The 25,327-nt window shown below is 41.9% G+C and overlaps 1 protein-coding gene across 5 annotated transcripts in view; it reads left to right on the top strand.

The window, feature by feature from the left end:
• Positions 1-23,498, top strand: part of Crem (cAMP responsive element modulator) — a 93,079-nt gene extending 69,581 nt beyond the window's left edge. The window contains exons 1-4 of one of the 5 annotated variants that reach the window (XM_042686019.1): positions 3,350-3,576; positions 9,905-9,940; positions 16,176-16,332; positions 22,775-23,498. In XM_042686019.1, coding sequence (XP_042541953.1) covers positions 3,501-3,576; positions 9,905-9,940; positions 16,176-16,332; positions 22,775-22,919 — 414 coding nt within the window. In that variant the 5' untranslated portion in view covers positions 3,350-3,500 and the 3' untranslated portion in view covers positions 22,920-23,498. Of the gene's footprint in view, positions 1-3,349; positions 3,577-4,150; positions 4,181-9,904; positions 9,941-16,175; positions 16,333-22,360 lie in introns of those variants that run through there. The other 4 variants (XM_042686018.1, XM_042686021.1, XM_042686022.1 and 1 more) reach the window with 4 other exon arrangements.
• The last annotated feature ends 1,829 nt before the right edge of the window (positions 23,499-25,327 follow it).

Raw genomic sequence — 25,327 nt, 5'->3', positions numbered from 1 at the left:
TTACAAACAAAAGTCTTTATCTCCAACATTTCTCCTTCCACATTATAAACTTATCTAAACATGGTTCCTAATCCACTAAATGCTACAACAAAGTGCCCCAGACTGGGCTGTTTACACACATTTATCTTTACACACTTTTGGAGGCTGGGAAGTAGAGGCAAGCAGTGTCTGGTGAGGACTGCTTCCTGGGTCACAGCCAGCCATCTTCTGTGTCCTCACCTGGTAGCAGAGGCAAGGGAGCTCCTGGAGGGAGGACACTAATCCCATTCTGGACACTTCTTTCTTTTTTCTTTTCTTTTTTTTTTTTGGGTCCGGTTGTGGGGCCTGAACTCTGGGCCTGGGCGCTGTCCCTCAGCTCTTCAGCTCAAGGCTAGCGCTCTACCACTTGAGCCACAGCGCCACTTCCGGTTTTTTTCTTTTTGCTTATGTTGTGCTGAGGAATCAAACCTAGGGCCTCATGCATGCAAAGCAAGCGCTCTACCACTGAGCCACCTTCCCAGCCTCTGGACACCTCCTTCTTACAACCTCTAGCCCCCTAATACCATTGCACTGGGGGTTAGGATTTCAACATTGGAATGGGAAGAAACACAACCATTCATTCTATAGTATGATGTCAGTCTCTTAGCAGAATCCTTTAATGAACGGCAGACAAAGGCCCAAATTCTACAATTAGCCAAATCTGTTTGATCTGGGCCTTGTGCCTCTGCTGGCTCCCTTACCTCTTCCTTCCTTCCCTTCTCTAGTCTCTGTCAGGGCATCCCTTTTCCCTCCCCAGGACCTTCATGACTGTCTTCCTTCTAACAGCCACTTGCCCCAGTTGTAAGCATTCAGGTTTCATCTAATCCGACAATTCCTCCAGGAGACCTTTCTGTCAGATTCTTAGGTAAAGTGTGGAATTTATTGTGTCTTTGACCTGTCTAGAGTTTTGTCATAAGTTCTGTTTAGATTGTGATCCTTAGTACCTACCAGCATCCTTAGCATATGATAAATGTCCAGGAAACATTTATGGAATAAAAATGATACAGCCTTCTTGTGTGAAAATATTAAGTTACATAGGCTGATGGATTGAGTTAACTAGTCAAATAACAGCAATCAACTGAATAATTAGCTCACCTCTGTGGCTCAAGTGGTAGAATGCTAGCCTTGAGCACAAATGCTCAGGGAGAGAGCTCAGGCCCTAAATGCAAGCCCTAGGACCAGCATACACATGCAAAAATAAGCAAAACACAAGAAATATTGAGACCAAATTGTATTTTCTGAAACTTAAACTAATAAATAAGCTTGGATCCAAATTTTAGACATGGGTGGGATGAAAGTCCTTGATGGAGCTTCTTGAAGAGGACTGAGACCTAGATCAAGGATGAGGTTGATGCTCCAGCATTCTCATTTAGTCAGGATGCCTTCAGCGCAAATCCCAGGCCCTTGGCAGGGACTCTGGAAATGAGACTCTCTGACCTGACCCCTCACATGCAAAAGAATGTAAAGTCTTTGCCTTTATTGGAGGGTGCTGGGATGTCCTTTCACTGATATAATGTCAGATTGAATTCTAATCACACAAGAACACGGGCTTTGTACAACCCACTGATAAGATACCACTTATAACATACTATAACATACCACTTAGTTTCGTGCCATAATGATGCATAATATATGTGCTATGGTCTGGTATATGGTAGAACATTTACCAGTATTTTATTTTATTTTTATTTATTTTATTTTTTTTTTGTCAGTCATGGGGCCTAAACTCTGGGGCTGGGCACTGTCCCTCAGTTCTTCAGTTCAAGGGTAGGGCTCTACCACTTGAACCCCAGCGCTACTTCTGGCTTTTTCTGCTTATGTGGTGCTGAGGAATCGAACCCAGGGCCTCATGCTTGCAAGGCAAGCGCTCTACCACTGAGCCACCTTCCCAGCACCAACCAGTATTTTATTTAACTTCATTATTGTTAAATTTTTGGTAATGATCCAGCTCTTCACATGCTGAACCTTCCTTAAGCAATTCAAATGAAAATATTTTTTTTGTATTTTTTGTCAGTGGGGGAGCTTGAACTCTAGGCCTGGGCACTGTCCCTCAACTCTTCAAAGCTAGTGCTCTACCACTTGAGCCACTGCGCCACTTCCGGCTTTTTCTGCTTACGTGGTGCTGAGGAATCAAACCCAGGGTCTCATGCATGCAAGGCAAGCACTCTACCACTGAGCCACCTTCCCAGCCCCCCAAATGAAATTTGACATTAAAAAAAATTATGAGCTAGGTGATAGTAACTTATGCCTGTAATTCTAGCTTCTCAGGAGGCTGAGATCTGAGGATCACAGTTCAAAGCTAGCCCAGGCAGCAAAGTCTGTGAGACTGTTACCTCCAATTTTCTACCAAAAATTTGGGAATGGAGGTGTAGTTCAAATGGTAGAGTACTAGCCTTTAGCACAAAAGCTCAGAGACAGCACCCAAGCCATGAGTTCAAGCCCCAGGGCTAGTAACAACAACAACAATAAACAGTAATTGTGACTTCTTTTTTTTTTTTTTTGCCAGTCGTGGGGCCTGAACTCTGGGCCTGGGCGCTGTCCCTCAGCTCTTCAGCTCAAGGCTAGCGCTCTACCACTTGAGCCATTGCACCACTTCCAGCTTTTTTCTTTTTGCTTATGTGGTGCTGAGGAATCGAACCCAGGGCCTCAGGCATGCAAAGCAAGCACTCTACCACTGAGCCACCTTCCCAGCCCTAATTGTGACTTCTTTATGAATTTTTTTAAATCACAGAAATTCTTTTCAAGGGGCTTAAATGTTGATAAAATTATGTATTAGGTTGAATCACAAGTTGCTATTTTTTCGGAAGCCAATTATGGTCGAATATCAGCAAGTTTATCTGACTTAATCTAATGGTTATAGAAGTATGCTATATAAAACTTGCTATGTTGCACAGTGAGTTTTTAAAATTTCAGTATTTACTTCCTTCAAATGAAGTTAGCCACTCCAACAGCCGGATTTCGTGGTTGTATAAGAAATGGTGTAGCAAATAAAAATGTAAGTGAACAAGGTAGCTGGTTATGTTACTTAGAGACATTTAAGTAAACTTAGAAGTGTCCTGGAACAGTCTTTCTGCACTCACTATGGTTTTCTTAATCCTCAAAGTCTGAATTTCCAGCTTCTGGTTTTCTCCTCTGAGTTAGGAAAAGCAGATAAGGTTCACTTCCTCCATGTTTACCTAGAAACCCCAAACTCAACAATAATTTTAAAAAAAAAGTAGCTCCGTAAGTACAGCCCTGTGACTCTTAAGGGTAAAGAACCCCTTTATGGCACAGCCCATCTCAACAGATTTTCCTGTTAAAAAGAGCGAGCGGGAGAGGAAGCAAACATTAAGATGGTTTATTACAGGAAGAGTTTTTATAGGCTTTGCCTTCGGTGAGCTCGCCTGTGACAAGGCAAATTGATGGCAGTGATAGGCTAGTGATGTCATTGTGATGTCAGCACTCCTACTTATCTTGCACATGCTTGCTGGTTAGCACAGTGGATGCTGAGCGGCGTCAGGGGAAGGGAGGCCGCCTGCATGCCGAAGCCCACCATGGCTGTGACTGGAGACGAGACAGGTGAGAGCTGTCGGGTGGGGGCTGAGCCGCGTTCTGCAGCGGCTTGGAAGTTTAGAAAGAGTGGCTGGGGACGATCGCGCGTTACAACAAGCGTTACTTCCTAGTCCCTGTCAAGTTAGGAAGTTTCTTTTAGGTGTGCGTGTGCGTGTGCGCGCGCGCGCGCGTGTCAGTTCGGCCCCGGTGTCGCGGCGTTTCCGCGCGGCGGCTTCTCGGGGTTTGCACCGCTCGCTAGCTTAGCTTGCCTGACTAAGGAGAAAGATCCCTCCCCTCCCCCTCCCCCCTCTCCCCCTGCGGTCCGCCTCGGACGCCGCGCCCCGGCCGCTCGGCCTCTTGGAAATACGTGACGATTTCACCTGCAACCTGTTGCGAGTTCAGTTGCGCCACAAGTTACACGAACCCACGGGCCCCGCGCCGGCGACCGGGCAGTGCGCGCGGGAAGCGGGGGACCCGCGACGCGGGCTCCGCGGAGCGGGGCGCTCGGCTCCCCAGCTCCTCGGGTCCACAGGGCTGACGTCACTGCGCTTCCTGGAACCGAGTTTCCGCGGGGAAGTGGGAAAGTTACCCCGGGGCGCGCCGCGCATTGACGTCAGCCGCGAGTCCGGTTGCGCTTGAGTCAGTCCCCCCGGCCTCGTCCGGGCGCCAGCGCGGCCCCGCCGTCCCGGCCCCGCCTCCCCGCCGCCCCGGCCCCGCGCGCCCCCCGGCCGGCCCCGCTTCTCCGGCGGCGAGCCTTGGGGTGACCTCGCCGGAGTCGGGCACCCGGGCGGACCGGGAAGTGGTGAGAACGCGCCCAGGACCGCCGGGCTGCGCGGAAGACCTGGGGGAGGCCGGGCCCCCGTGAGGGCCGCCTGCACACGCTGGGCACAGCCGGGCTGAGGCCGGAGGGGTGCCTGGCTCTTGCCAGATCTATAGAAACTTGGGGTTCCGAGTGCTCTCTAGTGCTCAGTCCCGGGAGTGCCTTTTTCCTTTGTCTCCCTCCCCCCCAGCCCCTCTGGTATTTACATCTATAACCAGCAGTTCTTCAAGCGGCTTTATTTAGTGACAGACAAGTGATTTTGAAAGACTGTGTCACCCGTGACCTTTTGTGCGGTTGCAACATTGTTTACTGTAGTTGGCTGGTCCCATCTGTAACCAGTTCTGAATTTTGAATTCAAGTGCAAATTCGAATCTTGAGGGGGTGCTTACACCTCTCGCGCCCCCACCCCCCACCCCGGCTCATTAGAATTAGTGGCTCCGAGACTCTTCCTGGATTCCACTGTCTGGAGAAAAGAAGTTTTTGTGAAGTTAGGTGCCATAAATTGCAGAAGCTCTCGAAGGACAAACAATATAAAGCACAAATGAACTTAAAACTAAAATACACATCACATAAATTCTTAGAAGCAAAAGACCATTTTGTGCTTATATTTGTTTATATACTTATTTCCTAAATATTTTGATTTTATCTTTCTTTAAGCTAAACTTTTAATTCCTGCCCACTATTTGACTTACCTAAACATGAAAGAGAATATAGTAATACAATAAAGAGTTGACTATTGAATATATGTAAACACATGCTTAAGGAAAATATTAACAATTGTTTGGTAATTAAGCAAACGTTCTATTCTATTTCCCCCTTAGTCTATTTTGTCAGTAATGCTTATCACCCATGATTTCCCTTTCCAATTTAAAACTTTCAAAAAATACTGAAACTTAGAAATGTCTAGAACAGGGCTTCACAAGACCTGAATTTTTAAAAAGTCGGTTCAATCCTCACAGAATCAGTACTATTTGAAAAGCTATGTGAAAATGAGAAGTGGCTTTTATTTCCTTTATTTTTTAATTTTTTTAATTATTTTTTCTTGTCAGTCTTGGGGTTTGAACTCAGGGCCTGGGCTCTGTCCCTCAGCTCTTCAGCTCAAGTGCAGAGCTCTACCACTTGAGCCACAGCACTGCTTCTGGCTTTTTCTATTTATGTGGTGCTGAGGAATCAAACCCAGGGCTTCATGCTTGCTAGGCAAGCACTCTATCACTGAGCCACATTCCCAGCCCTATTTCCTTTATTTTTAAGAGCCAAAGCAACACATAATTTAAGGAATTTATCAAAGGTTTAGTAAAGTAGCTTTCAGAGCCATGCCTTTGGATTTAGAGATTAGAGTCTCTAAAGTCTCTAAGCTAGCCCTGGCTAGCTTCAAACCTCAATCCTCAACTCTCAGCCCCTTAAGTAGCTAGAATTATAGGCATGAGCCACCTGCGCCTGTTTCTGTTTCTTTCTTTTCAAATTTTTGTTTGTTAAAATGCTATTCTTCAGGAGGCTGAGATCTGAGGATCACAGTTCAAAGCCAGCCCAGGCAGGAAAGTCCATGAGACTCATCTCTAATTAACCACCAGAAAACTGAAAGTGATGCTGTGGCTGAAGTTGTAGAGTACTAAGCTTGAGCTGAAGAGCTAAGGGACAGCGCCCAGGCCCAGAGTTCAAGCCCCACACCCAACCAAAACCAAACCAAACCAAAACAAAAAACTGCTATTCTTGATTTTATGACCCATTAATGGTCTACAATTTAGTTTGAAGATCTCCACGGTACATGTAGATCAGTACTTTTTTAATATTAAAAAAAATTATCTTTAATTGTACAAAATGGTTTCAGTTCAACATGGCAATTTATGAATATCTTGTCACCCTTCCATCATCCTGCCCCACCCTACCCCCCAATCTATCCCTATCACTCTCTGGTATTAAATGCTTGGCCTAGAAAAGATTTAGCAGCATTTGTTTATAAGATCATAGAATCAAATATAATAAGTGAACATCTGTACTTTATAGGTTTGTATTATTAATTCTCTTGGATATAGGTTAAATTTTTAGTAGAAATTTCTTAGTTCCTAAGTTGATTGTGTTAGGTACATAATTTCTTGACTGAGTCTTATAAGGTAAGTTATAGTCAAGCTGAATTTTGAAATTATTATAAACGAACCTTGCCAATATTTAGATTTGGAAAACAATGTCTTGGTTTCACAGGTGAAAAGGGTGAATCCTTTGTGAAAGGAAATTTTGGCATAAAGGAATAGTTTTGATGAGGTTTTAACTTTTCAAGTTATTACCAGCTGAAGTTATAATCATATTGGAATTAGAAATATAGCACTTTTCTACCTGAGGTTAAAGTAAAACCTTAAAACTCTATGAAGGATAATGCTGAAAATGGCTATTATATGATTCTCTACTGCTTCAGAAAATATATAGTATTTATGATAATGTATTTTACTTTGCCTTGTTTCATTTGTTCATATGAATATATTGCCTAATAAAATTATTGTAATACTTTGTATTTAATTTATGCAAGCATTCAAGTAAAAATTTATTTAAGGTTATACAGTAGCATAAATATGAATTAAAGAGCTGTCATGGAAACTAGCAAATTGTAATACACAAGAAGTAGTAGAGCTGGGCGCTGGTGGCTCATGCCTGTAATCCTAGATGCTCAGGAGGCTGAGATCTGAGGATCACAGTTCAGAGCCAGCCCAGGCAGGAAAATCCCTGAGACACTTATCTCCAATAAACCATGAGAAAACTGGAAGTGGCACACTGTGGGTCAAGTTGCGCTAGCCTTGAGCTGAAGAGCTGAGGGACAGCGTCCAAGCCCAGAGTTCAAGCCCCACAACTGACAAAAAAAAAAAAAAAAGCCCGGTGCCGGTGGCTCAGGCCTGTAATCCTAGCTACTCAGGAGGCTGAGATCTGAGGATCACCATTCAAAACCAGACGGGGCAGGAAAGTCCCTGAGACTCTTATCTCCAATAAACTAGTAGAAAACTAGAAGTAGTGCTGTGGCTCAAGTGGTAGAGTGCTTGCCTTGAGCTGAAGAGCTGAGGGACAACGCCAAAGCCCAAAGTTCAAGCCCCACGACTGACCAAAAAATAAAAAGAAGTAGTAGACACAAGTTAAAGGATGGGGAGCCATTGAAGAGAAGATACCTTGCTGAAGAAAAAGAACTTTATCTGCATCTTGCATCTTCCCTGGTGCTCACGGTGGGGGAGGGGCTGTGGGGGAGATGCATTTCTAACTACATGTAGATCAGAATGGATAAATGAGGCTTCCAGGCTTACAAAGGCAGCATGGGTCTTCTGGAGGTGAGATCTGAGGATCTTGGTTCAAAGCCAGTCCAGGCAGATACATCAAAGAAAATCTTAATTCAATTAACCACCTGAAAGCTGGAAGTGGAGGTGTGGCTCAAGTGATAGAGCACTAGAAAAATCAAATGGGAGCTCATGGCCCTGAGCCCTAGTACCAGAACAAAGTTTGAGTTTGAGCCCTAGTACCAGAACAAAGAGCAAAGAAAGGCAGCATGTGCTGGGTCAGTTGGGGTCTTCTGAAACCTCTGATTCAGTTGAGAGCTTAGGACAATACAATCAGAACTCACTTGACTCCAGGCACCGGTGGCTCAGGCCTGTACTCCTAGCTACTCAGGAGGCTGAGATCTGAGGATTGCCGGTCAAAGCCAGCCTGGCCAGGAAAGTCCATGAGACTCTTAAAGTCCAATTTTCTGGTGAGAAAACTGCAAGTGGCGCTGTGGCTCAAGTGGTAGAGTGCTTGCCTTGAGCGGAAGAGCTCTGGGACAGCTCTCAGGCCTAGAGTTCGAGCCCCAAAACTGACAAAAAAAAAACAACTCACCTGACATTGACAAATTAATAAGTAGGAAATAAATGTGAATAAATATGTGAATAAATAAATAAGCATGTTAGATATTGCTTTAAAATATTTAAGAATAAATTAGCATTGTTTTAAATAAATGGGGTTTTCTGGAATATGTATTATTACTTCATAAGACAACAGCATTATTTGCCATTATGTATGTAAAACATTAAATCTCAGGATTCACATATTTCTCATAGTTCATATATTTCCTATAAATCCATATATGTCTCATTTCTAACTCTTAAGATTTTTGCCTTATTAATAGAAAATGTGAAGATCTCTCATATGTAACTTAGGTTGATTATGATCATTATTTTACTATATATTTCAAAGTATCACAGCCCACACCTAGAAGGAAGAAAACTTTTACTTGTCAGTTACCTATCAGTAAAGCCAAACAAAAATATTTAATGACCTAATTCTATGTGGTCTATGTGCTAGCAATTTTAATAGTCATTTTTATATAGGATTAATGTTCCTAGGTTAAAAAAAATTGAGCAATGGATAAGTGAAATTTTTTGAGAACATGGGAAAACACTGGGCCTAATGTGGGTATTAGGAACACTGGGTGTGATGTAGAAAGAAAAAGAGTGGAAGAAACAAAATAGGATGACAGTAGCCAATGAGCTGGGAAAGAGCCACCTCCTCTCACTATAACTGCTAACCTGTCGTTATTGCTTCTTGAGGTATGTATTAAGATTAATGTCCTACAGTGAAATGGAAATCTCTATGCAAAAATATTTTTTTCTGAGCCAGGTGCCGGTGGCTCATGCCTGTAATCCTAGCTACTCAGGAGGCTGAGATCTGAGGATCGCAGTTCAAAGCCAGCCCGGGCAGGAAAGACTGTGAGACTCCTATCTCTAATAAACCACCAGAAAACCAGAAGTGGCACTGTAGCTCAAGTGGTAGAGCGCTCGCCTTGAGCTGAAGAGCTGAGGGACAGCGCCCAGGCCCAGAGTTCAAGCCCCACGACCGACAAAAAAAAAAAAAAATTTTCCAAGTGTGATACTACATACTTGTAATCTCAGTACTCAAGAGGCTGCAGCAGGAGGATCACAGGAGACCCTGTCTCAAAAAAAAAAGATTTTTATGCAGTTAATGTGCTCAGTACGATAATATATCAATAAATAGTTGAATAAATAAAATCACCATAACTTGGGATGTTGGCAATTGTTTCACTTTGGAAACAAGTCAAAATAGTCACATGGCTAGGTTTATTTGTTTTCTACTGTAATGTGGTTCTCAGTTTTATTCTTCTTAGTCTGGCAAGAGTGTATCAGTTGGTCAACTTGCAATTCTCCACCTACAAGCCTCTATTTTAAATAGCTAGACACTGAAAAGGACATTTCATGTTATCTTTTAATAGTAATATTATTCTTTAAGAGTGTTTAAAATAATTCTTGGGCATATTTTGAAACAGAGTGAGGGTTGAGAAGCTAATATTTTGGTAACTCTGATTTGTTAGAAGGGAAACTCCAGGGGAAATTTTATGTATGGACATACATAGTATACAGTATAAGCATAATTTGGAACCGTGTCTTTCAAAATGTAAGAAAGGGAAGAGGAAGGGGAGTAACAGCTGAATGTTGCTATATGCTAGACACTGTCATAGGTTAAAGGGCTTGTTGTGAGTATGAAATGAGATAATGTATCCCCGTTTTACAGATGAGGAAGCTGAGCTTGCCCCAAGTCACATGGCTGGTAAGTGGCAGAGCTGGACTAGAACCAGACTCCAAATCCCATGCTTTTTCTGCTGTTCCATGTTTAAGGCTGGCAAAGAGAGAGGTATGAAGTCAACACCCAAAATTGAGAGTTGGAGGAGTTTCTGTTCCCAAGAAATCTTTGATACCAAAATCCACAATTTATTTTCCATGTCAGGATGTAGAAGGTGGGAAACACATTATAATTAAAACCCTTTGCTTCTAAAAAGGCCATGTAAGCCTGATACCAATAGTTCATGTCTATAATCCTAGCATTTCAGGAAGCTGATATCTGAGGATCATGGTTCAAAGTCAGTTTGGGCAGGAAAGTCTGTGAAACTCTTATCTCCAGTTAATCTCTCTCTCTCTTTCACACACACACACACACACACACACACACACACACACACACACACACAAGGATAGAAGTGGAGCTGTGGCTCTAGTGGTAGATCACCAGTGTCTTGAGCATAAAAGCTCAGAGGTGGTGCCTAGGCCCTGAGTTCAAGCCCCAGACCTGGCATAAATTAAATAAAGGTAAATAAGCTCAGCATGGGTAGATCACAACTATAATCCTAGCTACTCAGGTGGCTGAGATCTGAGGATCTGAGGTTTGAAGTCAGGTCAGATAGGAAAATCTCTGACACTTATCTATTATCTATTAACTACCAGAAAATTGGAAATGGAACTGTGGCTCAAGTGGTAGAGTACTAGCCTTGAGCAGCAAAAGCTCAAGGACAGTGGCCTATGACAGTGGCGTTATGACTGAAATAAATAAATAAATAAATGTAAATACCTGTGTGATGGATCAAAGTATATCAGAGGGAAGCTTTAAGAATTGGTGCCTTTGGGCTGGGAAAGTGGCTCAGTGGTAGAGCACTTGGCTTGTAATGCATGAGGCCCTGGGTTCGATTCCTCAGCACCACATAAGAAAAAAGCCGGAAGTGGCACTGTGGCTCAAGTGGTAGAGCACTAGCCTTGAGCTGAAGAGCTGAGGGACAGCGCCCAGGCCCAGAGTTCAGGCCCCACGACCAGACCCAAAAAAAAAAAAAAAAAAAAAGAATTGGTGCTTTTTAATTTCTTTTGTCAGTCATGGAGCTTGAACTCGGCCTGGACACTGGCCTCCTGAGTTCCTTTGCTTAAGGCTAGTGCTCTGCCACTTTGAGCTACAGCACCACTTCCAGATTTAGAGTCTCATGGGGACTTCTCTTCCTCAGGCTGGCTTAGAATCATGATTCTCAGATCTCCGCCTCCTTGGGTAGTCAGGATTACAGGGGTGAGCCACTGGTCCCTTTTGTTAATAAAACACATAGGAGGTAGAGATTTCTACTCTTAGTGATAAAGACTTATTTATGTTATCATGTCTGTAAGATTGTTTATTTGAAACATTCCAATAACAGTAGGTCTGTGAAAAACCCTAGGAAGTTCAAAATGCATTATCATAGTACATAGTAGTATATGCAAAAAAGTGCAGATACAGAAATGTGTTTGAAATTTTTTGCTTGCCTGGGAATAAAATTCATATGTAAAGATCTTTTTCTTATCAATTATGATTTTTTTTTCTGGTTTGTCATGGGCTGGAACTCAGAGCTTGGATACTATCCTTGAGCTTTGTTGCTCAAGACTAGCACTCTTCAGTTATAGCTCCACTTCTGTTTTTCTGGTGGTTAATTGGAGATAAGAGACTCATTGACTATCCTATCTAGGCTGGCTTTGAACTATGATCCTCAGATCTCAACCTTCTGAGTAGCTAGGATTACAGGAATGAGCCACCAGTGCCTAAAGTCAATCATGATTTTTAAGCCCTCTCTGAAGGACCCATGTTTTAGGAAATAAAAATGAAATTCTAAAGCTGGGTATGGTAGCACAATCCTTTGATCCCAGCACTTAGTAGGTGGAGGTAGGAGGATCACAAGGCCAGCTGATACATATACATCAAAACTTGTCTCAAGATAAAAAAAAGCCTCAGTCTTGGGGCTTGAACTCGGGGCCTGAGTGCTGTCTCTGAGCCCCTCTGTGCTCAAGGCTAATGCTCTCCCACTTGGGACACAGCACCACTTCTGGCTTTTTCTGTTTATGTAGTACTGAGGAATCAAACCCAGGGCTTCATGAATGCAAGGCAAGCACTCTACTATTGAGCCACCTTCCCAGCCCCAAAAGATATACTCTTAAACTAGCTTTACTTCCTATTGCAGAAAATAGCAATGTACACAGAGTTAGAATAAGGACTATCTATGTGCCTTCCTATTGGGGTTTATACTTTTTTATTATATTTTTTTGTCAGTTGTGGGGCTTAAACTTTGAGCCTGGACACTGTCCCTCAGCTCTTCAGCTCAAGGCTAATGCTCTACCACTTGAGCCATAGCGCCACTTCTGGTTTTCTGAGTGGTTTATTGGAGAGTCCCACGGACTTTTCCTGCCTGGGCTGGCTTTGAACCTTGATCCTCAGATCTCAGCCTCCTGAGTAGCTAGGATTACAGGCGTGAGCCACCGGTGCCCAGCTTGTTGTGTTATCTTGCCTTAATTATCCCCCAACCTTCTTCCCTGAATTTGGGGGAACAAGAAGGGGAAGAACTGTCCTATTCTTCATTCCCTTCCATTTTATCTTACAACATGACCAAGATATTTAAAGAACAAAAACACAACCATCAAAACAATTTTAGTAAGTTAGTTTACAACTGGTTTTCTTCTTAAATATTGTTTTATTTTTTTTTAATTTATTTTATTTTATTTGTGAACATACTGTACAGAGGGGTTACAATTACACGGGCAGGATAATGCGTACATTTCTTACCAAGCATTGCAGCCTCCTCCTTTGTTTACCCTTCACATCCCTTCCCAGCCTCCCCCCTCCCTCCCCTTAAATACTGTTTTAAAATTACACAAAGAAGGAAGATGCAGTACAACTTTACAAATGGCATTTTTATTCTGTGAAGATCCTTAGTTGATCTTCCCTCAAAATCCTGTTTGTTTTATTCTTTCACCAAATCCTCAAGCCCTAAGGGAAAAGCACTTGCCCAATTTTGCAGTAAACATTATTTTTAATTAATTTATTTATTGTTATTATAAAGGTGATATACAGAGGGATTACAATTATCTGAGTCAGATAATGAATACATTTCCTTTCATTCAATGTCTCTGTTCCCTCAGTTTTTTAAAAATAATTTTTTATTGAGATTGAGTAATTACATAAATTTCACAGTGTTGTGAGATAGTGATACTCAGTAAAAGTCACAAATACATTTTAACCTTCACAAAGCAAATTGTCATTATCATGGTCTATAATGTTTGTGAATCCTGTGAACTTAACAATACAGCTATTTCTTTCACATTGGGTGGTATGTACATTTCTTTCCTTTTGCTTAGTGTAAGCTGTTCCCTCTTTCCCTCTCATTCTCTCCCTCCCATTGCTGCCCTTGAGTTGCTTAGTTTTTTGTTTTTTTTTTTATCAATGTCCAGTGCAGCTGATGGGCCCCTCTGTTGTATATTTTCCGTTTCCCTCTGATTCTGTGCCCTCCTCCTAGCTTGAGCCACAGCGCCACTTCCCGTTGTCTGGTAGTTAATTGGAGATAAGAGTCTCATGGACTTTCTTCTGCCCGGGATGGCTTTGAACCAACATCCTCAGATCTTAGCCTCCTGAGAAGCTAGGATTACAGGCATAAGCCACTGGCACCTGGCTAGTATTTCCTCTTTTAACCTCGTTCTTGCATTTAGCTTTCAGAGACTATATGTTTTGTAATATACCACAGACTATCGGATTAACTCTGGACCACACATTCTCAAAGAGGAAGCACTGCTAGTAGTGCTCAAACTCATCTGTTTTTATAGGAGGCAATATTTCTTTCACTTGATAGACAAAATTTGGGTATAAATTAGGAAACTGAAAAAATGACTTTTAACCACCAATCTGAATACCAAGTAATTTTAAATCTGTCTTTTAACTGTATGTTTATACTATTCTTAGAATATATTTTTAAAATTAATACTTAAGCCAGATGCCAGTGGCTCATACCTGTAATCCTACCTACTCAGGAAGCTGAGATCTGAGGATCACAGTCTGAAGCCAGCCTGGGCAGGAAAGTCCACATGAGACTCTTTATCTCCAATTAACAACCAGAAAACTGGGTGTGGCACTGTGGCTGAAGATCTCAGGGAAAGCACCCAGGCCCAGAGTTCAAGCCCAACAACCGACAAAAAAAAATAAATTAGAATTTTTCTTAAACCTAGAAGCTGCATTCTGGTGGCTCACACCTGTAATCCTAGCTATACAGTTGGCTGAGATTTGAGTCTGTGAGACTCTTATCTCCAGTTACACACACACACACACACACACACGCACACACACACAGACACACACAGAGAGAGGCAGAGGTAGTGCTGTGACTCAAATGGTACAGCACTAGTCTTGGGCACAAAAGCTCAGGATAGCACTTAGGCCACTGACAACAAAAAGCCCTAGACCAGCAAGGCACCAGTGGCTCACGCTTGTAATCCTAATAACTCAGGAGGCTGAGATCTGAGGATCCCACTGTTCAAGGCCAGCCCAGGCAGGAAAGTCTATGAGACTCTTATCTCCAATTGACCACCAGAAAACTGGAAGTGGCACTGTGGCTCAAGTGGTAGAGTGCTCGCTTTGAGCTGAAGAGCTGAGGGACAATGCTCAGGCCCAGAGTTCAAGCCCCAGGACCAACCAAAATTTTTTTTAAAAGCCCTAGACTAAAGCATTCTGCTATGTTGGAGTTTTTTTTTTTTTTGGTTGTGGGGCTTAAACTCTGGGCTTGGGCAGTGTCCCTAAACTCTTCAGCTCAAGGCAAGCACTCTACCACTTGAACCACAGCACCACTTCCAGTTTTCTGGTGGTTAATTGGAGATGAGAATCTCATGGAGTTTCTTGCCCAGATTGGCTTCAAACCATGATCCTCAGATCTCAGCCTCCTGAGTAGCTAGGGTTATAGGCATGAGCCACCGCGCCTGGCATGAGTTTTGTATTTATTCAGCTAGATTCTTTCTCTTCTTCCATCATCTTCTTAGAATAGGGTTTCCACTTAAGTTTGTCGTAACTGCTTCAGGCATGATCTAAGGTACAGAGTTTGTCTCAATTGGGACACTCACAGGATGGACATGTTCTGCTTAATTAAAATATTCAGAGCTGTGTGCCTGAGCTAGCAGCTCCCACTGGCTTGCTGAAGCATTTGCTACTTTTAGAATCTCTTGTGAGCTGCTTGTTAAAACAGCCAGTGTGAATAATTAAATGCATAGATGCACACAGATTGCATTCAAAAGAACACCAGGACTCAAAGTTCATTGTTCCTGATGCGTTTTCTCTGTGCTCTGTAGGTTGCATGCATCCCTTGTCTGTATGCTCCTTTTTGTCTCTCACCAACTGTATACTCAGTGACATATTTATTGAGTCATTGTCCAAGTATTCCCATTCTGGGAATCAGTGCCCCCCATTTGCTTTTCTGTAAATATTCACTAGCACATTTCTGATTTGAAGAAATCAGTCAAGAAGCCTTTCAAGAAAACTTGACTAAAATATTTGTTTTCCTTTTTTCTTTTTTTCTTTTTTGCCAGTTGTGGGGCTGAACTCTGGGCCTGGGCGCGCTGTCCCTCAGCTCTTCAGCTCAAGGCTAGCACTCTATCACTAGAGCCACAGCACCACTTCTGGCTTTTTCTGCTTTATGTGGTGCTGAGGAATTGAACCCAGGGCCTCATGCATGCAAAGCAAGCGCTCTACCACTGAGCCACTTTCCTAGCCCTTGTTTTTCTATCTTAAATGTGGAAAGCATACTGAAATATTCATGTCTTGGTCCCAAATGGTGAAGAACATCTTTGATAAATTCCTATAACGCTCAGAATAATCCTCTTCAACATAACAAAATAATCCTTATTGATATCTAAAAAATAAGTCACTAGCTGGATGCTGGTGGCTCATGCCTATAATCCTAGCGACTGAGGAGGTTGAAATCTGAGGATCACAGCTCAGATCCAGCCTGGGCAAGAATGTCTGTGAGACACTTATCTCCAATAAACTACTTAGAAAAAGCCAGAAGTGGACCTGTGGCTCAGGTGGTAGAGCACTAGCCTTGAGCAAAGGAAGCACAGGTACACACACACACACACACATACACACACACACACACACACAGAGTATGTCCCTCCTTACAGTTTAATTTTAGCCACATATGTACTTGCAACTTGTTTATATACACTCGCACAATTGTGTTTGGCTGCAGCTGCCACAGGTGACATGCCCACTTACCAGATCCGGGCCCCTACTACTGCATTGCCACAGGGCGTAGTGATGGCCGCCTCACCAGGAAGTTTGCACAGCCCCCAGCAGCTAGCGGAAGAAGCAACACGGAAACGGGAGCTGAGGTTAATGAAAAACAGGTAAGATGTTGCCCTGGAAATGAGACCACTTCTAGGATACACAGTATACCACTGGGGACTTTAAAAAAGTTATACTTTTGTGTGTGTATGTGTGTATGTGTGAGAGAGCGAGAGACAGAGACAGAGACAGATAGACAGACAGAGACAGAGAGACGTACCAGTACTGGGGCTTGAACTCAGGGCCTCATACTCTCACTTAGTTTTTCTGTTCAAGGCTGGTACTCTACCACTTAAGCCACATCTCTACTTCCAGCTTTTTGCTGTTTAATTGGAGATGAGTCTCTAGAATTTATCTGCTTAAGATGGCTTCTAACCAAAATTCTGAACCCTCAGCCTCCTGAGTAGCTAGGATTACAGGTGTGAGCCACCAGGACCCAGCTTAAAAGTTATACTTTTGCTAAAAGCTTTTTCTCCCAAATTCAGTGTTATGTGCACAACATGTCAGGATTAATATGCTTGCCTTCAGGTTAGAGTGCCTGGCCGTTCAACTTTCACCTTAGCTGGTAAGGTATACTTTTTCTAGATTAAGTTGTTGTGCAAAGAGATTACAATTCTGTAAGTCAGGTTATGAACGCAGTACATCTTGGTCACCATGTCGCCCCTTCCATCATTCTCCTCCTATCCCTACCTTCAAGTTAATATAGTGAAAATTTTCACATGATGTACAGTGAACATAATGGCCGAATTTGTTCAGTTTTCCTCCCTCCCTTTGTGTGTGCCCTCACTTGGTGCTCTCCCCTGCCTCCCCCACCAACCTGTTACTACTACTTCCTGGTTTCTTTTTTGGGGGGAAGTGGGGCTTGAACTCTGGGCCTGGGAACTGTCCTTGAGCTCTTCAGCTTAAGGCCAGCGCGCTACCACTTGTGCTACAGCACCACTTCCAGTTTTCTCATGTTTAATTGGAGATAAGAGTTTCATGGACTTTCCTTCCCTGGGCTGGCTTTGAGCCATGATCCTCAGATCTCAGCCACCTGAGTAGCTAGGATTACACGTGTGAGTCGCTGGTGCCTGGCCTGGTGTTCATTTTTTTTTTTTTTTAAGCAGTTTACATGTTGTTCAGAGGAGTTATACCTTTCAATTCCTCCCCTAAGTATGGCATCTTTTAGTCAGTTTGTTTGAGTCACACCAACTTTTTAAAACAATAATAGACCTTAGTTACAAGTTGTGGTAAGTATAATGTTAGCTTCTTTACTAGCCAGATAAATTTGTTAAAATTTTAAGTCTTATACTTTTATCTGTTTTGTAACTATGTATTTTTCACTGTTATGAATTAGCTATAATTCTGACAAATTCTAGTCAAATGCAGATCCAAAATAACAAAAAGAATTAAACTCACCCATCCCTCCATCTCTTAGCCACCTGCCAAAGTTATATATAGGATGTATCCTTCTAGTCTGTTCTCTTGTCATTTTCTCTCATTTCTTGTTCCATAGATCTGTTCTTTTATTTTATTTTGCCAGTCCTGGAGCTTTAACTTGGCCTGGGCACTGTTCCTGAGCTTCTTTTGCTCAAGGCTAGCACTCTACCACTTGAGCCACAGTGCCCCTTCCAGCTTTTTCTGTTTATGTGGTACTGAGGAATCCAACCTAGGACTTTGTGCATGCTAGGCAAGCACCCTACCACCAAGCCACATTCCCAACCCTGTAATTTTATTTTTAAGTATCAGTATTTCATAAAATGCTGTTTTCCAGAAATTTTAAATTAAAACAAACATTTATTTAGCTTATTTTACATATTTTTAGTTTGGTTCTGGAGAATGGTATAAATAAATTTAATTTGCAAAATGAACTAATTGTCTACACAGTAGTAAGAAAACAAAACATTTCACATCGCCTGCTAGCTCTTCCCAGAAACCCCTACAGTAAGGCCCTGTCTCAAAAAGAAATCTTTAACTTTGACCTGATGGAGGAAAATGGATTGGTTAAAATTGTTTTTGTGCTGTTCTTGGGGGCTTGAACTCAGAGCCTGGGCACTGTCCCTGAGTTTTTTGCTCAAAGCTAATATTCTACCACTTCAGCCACAGCTCCACTTCTATTTTTTTGCTGGTTAGACAGAGATGAGTTTCAAGACTTTCCTACCTGGATTGGCTTCAAACTGTGATCCTTAGATCTCAGCCTCCTGAGTAGCTAGGTTTATAGGCTTGAGCCACAAGTGTACAGCTCAAGTTGTTTTTTAATTGAAACCCCCTTGTACAACTACTTTAAGATTAAAAATATTTTTAAGTCCAAAATAAAAAGTTGTGCTTTTTGAGATTTCAGGAGCTATGAATGTAATTTGCCTTCTAGTCATCAAATGTATGAAGTTCACTGCAGAAATGTGAAGAAATGTGTAAATGCAAAGTGTAAAATTGTTCAATGATGTTTTGCTTTGCTCAGAGAAAATACAAAGAAGAAATAGGTCCTAGTTTGATTTCCCTTTTGCCAATATACTCATTTTAGATTTCAGTGTTTACAGTAGAAATGTCTATACATAAGTGAGGTCTCTCTGAGGGAAAAATTATAAAATTTTATATTACAAATCTAATCGATAATGATTAATTGGCATTTGTATTTAGCTCTAAAATAATCAGAGGCTTAAGCTTGAAGGTGAATTTTGAGTCTCAGGGAACAAAGGCTCCTGTGGGGAGCTGGAGGCCCCCGCTTCCTCCCTGCTGTCTCCTTGAGCGGTTCCATGTATTCTTCAGAACACAACACTGCTGCTTCTCCTCACTGCAACAGGCCAGAAAAAAAGAGAATGGCCAAGCCCAAACTTGCACTGGCTAGAAATAGCTCCCTAGTCCCTAATTGCAAGAGATGGTGAAAGACTGATTTTTGCTTTCCAAACCGCAATTTTAGACCAACACAAGAGAAAGGGGGCTAATAGTTGCCTAGAATCTGTTTAGCAGGTTTTAAGTGCTTTATTTTATAAAATTTTATTTATTTATTTATTTTTGTCAGTCATGGGGCTTGAAGTGTGGGCCTGCCTGCTATCCTTGAGCTCTAGCACTCTACCACTTGAGCCACAGTGCCACTTCCGGTTTTCTGGTGGTCAACTGGAGATAAGAGTCTCACAGGGACTTTCCTGCTCAGGCTGGCTTCAGACGGTGATCCTCAGATCTCAGCCGCCTGAGTAGGTAGGATTACAGGCGTGAGCCACTGGCGCATGGCTGATGTTTTTATTTTTGGAGACAACATTTTGCTATCCACCCCAGGCTAAGCCTAGAACTTTTTCTTGGTTCTCTTGACTCAGCCTTAGGAGTGCTGGGATTATAGGTGTCTGCTGCCATACCCAGCTTCTGTTTCTGTTTCTGTTTTTTTTTTTTTTTAAAACCTCTTCTGTAACTTTCCTGTGAGTTTCATTTAGGTTATTATTTTTGCAGATGAGGAGCATAGGTTAGAAAAGATTACTTAATGAGCTGGCCAAGATCTATGATATGTAATCAGGATGTGTGTGTGTGTGTGTGTGAGTGTGTATGAGTATGTGTGTGGTGGTGGTGATGGTGGTGGTTTGAACTTGGGGCTTTGTGCTTCCTAGCAGGTGCTCTATAACTTGAGCCATGGCCCAAACCCTTTTTTCAGATAGGGTCTTATGCTTTTTTCCTGGAGCTGGCCTGGGTTGCAATCCTTCGACCTTTACCTCCCACATAACTGCAGTTACAAGCATGTGCTACCACTCGTTTGTTTTTTGAGGTCGTGTCTCACTACTGTTTTGCTGACACTGGCCTCAAAACTGTGATCCTCCTATCTTCACTTCAGAATCAGGGAGTCTGTATTCCAGAGCCTGCCTGACTCTAGCACTAAGGTTATCTCAAAAGGCTATAAGTTTCACACTTCATGGGAAATATGTAGGTCTTATAATTACCATGAAGAATCATTGATTTAGTCTAGATACATTGGCTGGCATCTAGAATAAGATATTTAATTAATTTCTACCAACACAGCAATTTATTTATTTTCAGCATGGTCACATTTTCCTCTTTGCCATGTATTTTCCTCTCCACGCTGAGGGTAGATGCCTTCAACTACAAGACCTGAAAACTGAGCTGCCTATTAATAGAAGAGACAGGTGTTTTCCATAGTGAAGAAGCCCTCAGGAATGTGTCCAGTGGTCTGTGCAATAATGATTGCTTTGTACTCGCAGTGGTTCACCTCTTAGAGACATACATGCAAATGCACACACACAAGTAAAATATAAAGTATGGACACTTAACAAAAACAAAACAACATAGCAATTAAACTTAAAAATCGAAGACCTTATAACACTGCTACTAGGTATTTAAATCTTCATTTCATGATAACTGGTTTTGTTGAATGACTATCTTCCTTCTAATAGAGAATTTAATGACATAATCATGGTATTCATAAATGCATTTTTATTTCACTGTGGAAGAGATGAATTATTTCCTTAAGCTAGAATATTTGCTTGTTTGGATTTATTCTTAGCTTCTTCCTGTGCATCATTTAGATTAGTTTTTCCAGGTTTAACTCACTTTTCCTCTTTTTTTTTTTTTAATGTTAATCAGTTGAAAGGCCTATAACTTTGTGAGTTCACAGGGTGAGTGCATTGCTCTTGGCTGGAAAGTAGGGGCTGTTTCCTGCAGTTCACAGGATTCCAATTTCTTTTCTGCGAACTCTTGCTCCTCATAAAGAAAACACAGATCACTAGTCAGTGAGTGTCAACTATCCTTAACATAGAACATTTGGGCAAATCTGTTGTGTGTGTCACAGTTCAGGATTGTAGCAAGTCTAACTGGAATTACACTAACTCATTTAGCCATGTAACATTACTTTTGTGGGAAAAATAGACTCTGAAATAAAGCTGTTTCAGAGGGAATCTTCCATAAAGGATTTAAACAAGAGTTTACCTCTCCCTACCCTTAACAAAAAGGTAAAGGAAAAAACATTGGCAATCCTAATTGTGTTTTTGGTGGAATTGTGCATAAATATGACTAACTCTTCTATTTATCTCTGTCTGTCATTTCAGTCTGTTTGGCTGCTTATATAGTGCTTTAAAATTTCACTCCTGAATATTGTTTAGCATCTGCATATTTTAATGCATATGTTTACAGAATAGTCTTGAAATGTGCTCTTGAGTTATTCAATAACTTCTTTTTCTGTAATCATAATTGTGGTATTCTCATATTTGTGGACTTAAATGGTCTGAATTACTAAGTGCTGTATTATGTGACCTGTTCTTTAATTTTTAGAAGCAGTGCCCATGTCATTTTCATTTTTAAGAATGTACATGTTTTTTTTTGTTTGTTTGTTTTGTTTGTTTGTTTTTTGTCTTTTTTTGGTAAGTCGTGGGACCTGAACTCTAGGCCTGGGCCCTGTCCCTCAGCCCTTCAGTTCAAGACTAGTGCTCTACCACTTGAGCCACAGCACCACCTCCGGCTTTTTCTGCTTACGTGGTGTTGAGGAATTGAACCCAGGGCCTCATGCATGCAAGGCAAGCGCTCTACCACTGAGCCACCTTCCCAGCCCAACATGTTATGTTTATTGTTGTAATTTATTCATGTTGTGCTTTCTAGCAAAAAAAAAAAAATTCCCACCAAACTAAAAAACTGTTTCTTGCAGTCTGATGATTGATCTTGTTTTACTGAGATTTAATCTTGAAGAATAAAACATCTTCAATATTAATATTAAAGTTTTCTCGAGATTAATTCTTATAGTTATTTTAACCAAATAAAAAGTGCTCATTGTGATGGAGTAGGTGGCTTGGGAAAACAATGAATAACGGATAGGACTGAAAGGACATATAGGTGTGTTTGTAGAAATTCCACTTGAGAATTTGGTCCTATTATTGTTTACCAAACACAGTTTTGGCTATTGTTATGGGATACGTACCCCAAGAAAACACCAGTTGGGCTAATGGATTGTTCTCTGTTGTCTTACAAGAAGGCCCATGCATGGTTCTATTTGTTGTGTGGCTTTGTCCAAACCTTTCCTAGGACTGACTGGCTGTTGAAATGGGGACAGAGGTTCACTGAGCCCCTCTGGAGTGCACTGGGAAGTTGTTCCTGTAGTCATTTGCCTTGTGTTGGTTCCAGGGAAGCTGCCCGGGAGTGTCGCAGGAAGAAGAAAGAATATGTCAAATGTCTTGAAAATCGTGTGGCTGTGCTTGAAAACCAAAACAAGACCCTCATTGAGGAACTCAAGGCCCTCAAAGATCTTTATTGCCATAAAGCAGAGTAACTGTCTCTGACCTTGTTTACTGGGAACTCTAACCAAGGCAGGCGATGCAGCGGTCCTTCTAGTCACCAGTGTGGACTTGTGGAAGGGACATTTGTGACCCTTAAGAATCCAGTTTGTCTGAGTGTGTGAAATTGAATTGGGAATATTGTTCCAAGATTTGGAGTACGTTTCTGATCACATTTACCAAGATTACTTCCACATATTTGTCAGTAGCATGCAAAAACAACAAAAACAATGTTTGTTTGCCCTTATGCCTCTACTTTTTCCAGGGAAGCTGCTAAAGAATGTCGACGTCGAAAGAAAGAATATGTGAAATGTCTGGAAAGTCGAGTTGCAGTGCTGGAAGTTCAGAACAAGAAGCTTATAGAGGAACTTGAAACCTTGAAAGACATTTGCTCTCCCAAAACAGATTAGTAGAAATATTTAACTATGAACTGACTACAGCATGTACAGTTGCTTTTTTGAAAGCAATACAATATATAGCCGGCAAGAATAATGGCTTTTTCTTTGTATTATTCATCTTCCTTTCTCATCTCTTAACATTCCTAAAATGCTTCACTGTACGTACTTAACTCTTAGCCCAAACTACAATTTTTAAAAAGAGAGAAACTGTAAAAAAAAAAAAAATGTATGTAAAAATTCTTGAAATATTTGTAAGACTTGTTCCAATGCGACATATTTGCAGTTCCCAACTTCTGTGTCATAAATAGTGTCCTTTGCAATAAAATTTCACACAGATCTTAAAAAAAAAATCATTTTAGGAAAGGATGATCAAAGATGCATCCAGCAGTACAATAAATCAAACCACAAAAATACCTCAGGAAATAATGGAAAGTCTATCTAATTATATGCCTATATGACAAGAATAGCCTAGGAATGAATTTATGGCATTTATAGATTTTTATATTAGTGGCTTTGTAAAGAAACTATTGTATTGCTGTCCTTTAATGCCGTAAAGACATTTTTTTAATAGAACCATGTCAGTTGTATTTTTGTAGTATTTGGTACTTATTTAAATATCTGAACATTTATTCTTCATCTTGTAATATAACCAGTCTTGTAGAGGTTCTTAGAGTTGATTGATAATACCCAAAGAAAGGGACATCAAGCCTACTGGGACAGTACTGCAGACATTCAAGGGTACAAGCCAAGTCTGATACCGGGTCATGATCTGGTTGATGCCCCACCATCTCAGAATGACTACCCCAGGGCCAGGATTGCATGTCTGGCTAGCATATTCAAGGCCCCATTTCCAGCCCCAGCACTGCAAAACAAATGGTGTGTGTGTGTGTGTGTGTGTGTGTGTGTGTGTGTGTGTCATAGGGCTTGAACTCAGGGCCTGGGTACTGTCCTTGCGCTTTTGTGCTCAAGCCTAGAACTTTACCACTTGAGCCGCAGCTCACTTTCAGCTTTGCTGGTAAATTGGAGACAAGAGTCTCATGGACTTTCCTGCCTTTGAACTGTAATCCTCAGATATCAGCCTTCTAAATAGCTAGGATTATAGACATAAACCACTGGCACCTGGCAGTTTTGGCTTGCTGTCCTCTCCTCCTCCTCTCTCTCTCTCTCTCTCTCTCTCTCTCTCTCTCTCTCTTTTGGCAAGTCCTGGGGCTTGAATTCAGGGCCTGGGCACTGTCTCTGAGCTTCTTTTTGCTTAAAGGTAGCATTCTACCACTTGAACCACAGTGCCACTTTTGGCTTTTACGTAGTACTGAGTAATCGAACCCAGTGTTTGCTAGGCAAACACTCTACTACTAAGTCAATGTTCCCAGCCCAGTTTTGGCTTTCTTTAAAAATACTTTTTCTGGGGCTGGGAAGGTGGCTCAGTGGTAGAGCGCTTGCCTTGCATGCATGAGGCCCTGGGTTCGATTCCTCAGCACCACATAAGCAAAAAGAAAAAAGACAGAAGTGGCGCTGTGGCTCAAGTGGTAGAGTGCTAGCCTTGAGCTGAAGAGTTGAGGGACAGTGCCCAGGCCCAGAGTTCAGGCCCCACGACCGGACACCCCCCCAAAAAAAAAAAAAAAGTTTTTCTGGCTGGCACCAGTGGCTCATGCCTGTAATCCTAGCTACTCAGGAAGCTGAAATTTGAGGATTGCAGTTCAAAACCAGCCCAGGCAGGAAAGTCCATGAGACACTTCTCTCCAATTGACCAGAAAACCAGAAGTGGAGCTGTGGCTCACGTGGTAGAGTGTTAGCCTTGATCTGAAGAGCTCAGGGACATTGACCAGGCCCAGAAACTTTTTCTGTGTTCTGTATTTTCTTTTTTCAGACCATTTTCATGAGTTCTGAATTTCTTTTATAATCACTTTTGGTCTTTGATGGAGGAAAGGAGACATGGAAGAAACAGGAAAGGAAAAGCCCCAGGTTTCAGTGAGAAATGTTTTGTTAGTCACTATAAAGCAATCTTGTGTTCAGTGGTAGACCAGGAGAGGGAGATTCAGTCAAGAATTAGGGATTAAGAAATTTCATGTCAGAGGTCTCTTCAGAGCTGAGCCTTAGAGTGATTGACAGTGCTGGAAGGAGGTTACTTTGGACAGGGAGTACTCCAAGGAACTTGGGTCTGGAAGTCTAGAGGGAGGTAAAGTTAGCATTCACACAAGAACATGTTTCCAGCCATGCACTACTAGAGGCTCATGCCTGTAATCCTAACTACTTGGGAGACTAAGATCTGAGGCTCATGGTTCAAAGCCAGCCCTGGCAAGAAAGTCTATGAGACTCTTATCTCTAACTAACCACCAAAAAGCTGAAAGTGGAACTGTGACTCAAGTGATAATAGAGTGCCAGCTAAGGGGCAGTGCCTAAGCCCTGAATTCAAGCCCCAG

This window comes from Dipodomys spectabilis, unplaced genomic scaffold (genome assembly GCF_019054845.1).
Source record: "Dipodomys spectabilis isolate Male_0828 unplaced genomic scaffold, ASM1905484v1 ptg000096l, whole genome shotgun sequence".
Classification (NCBI taxonomy): Eukaryota; Metazoa; Chordata; class Mammalia; order Rodentia; family Heteromyidae; genus Dipodomys; species Dipodomys spectabilis.
Note: the sequence above shows the minus strand (reverse complement) of the source record. Positions and strands in the feature narration are given on the sequence as shown.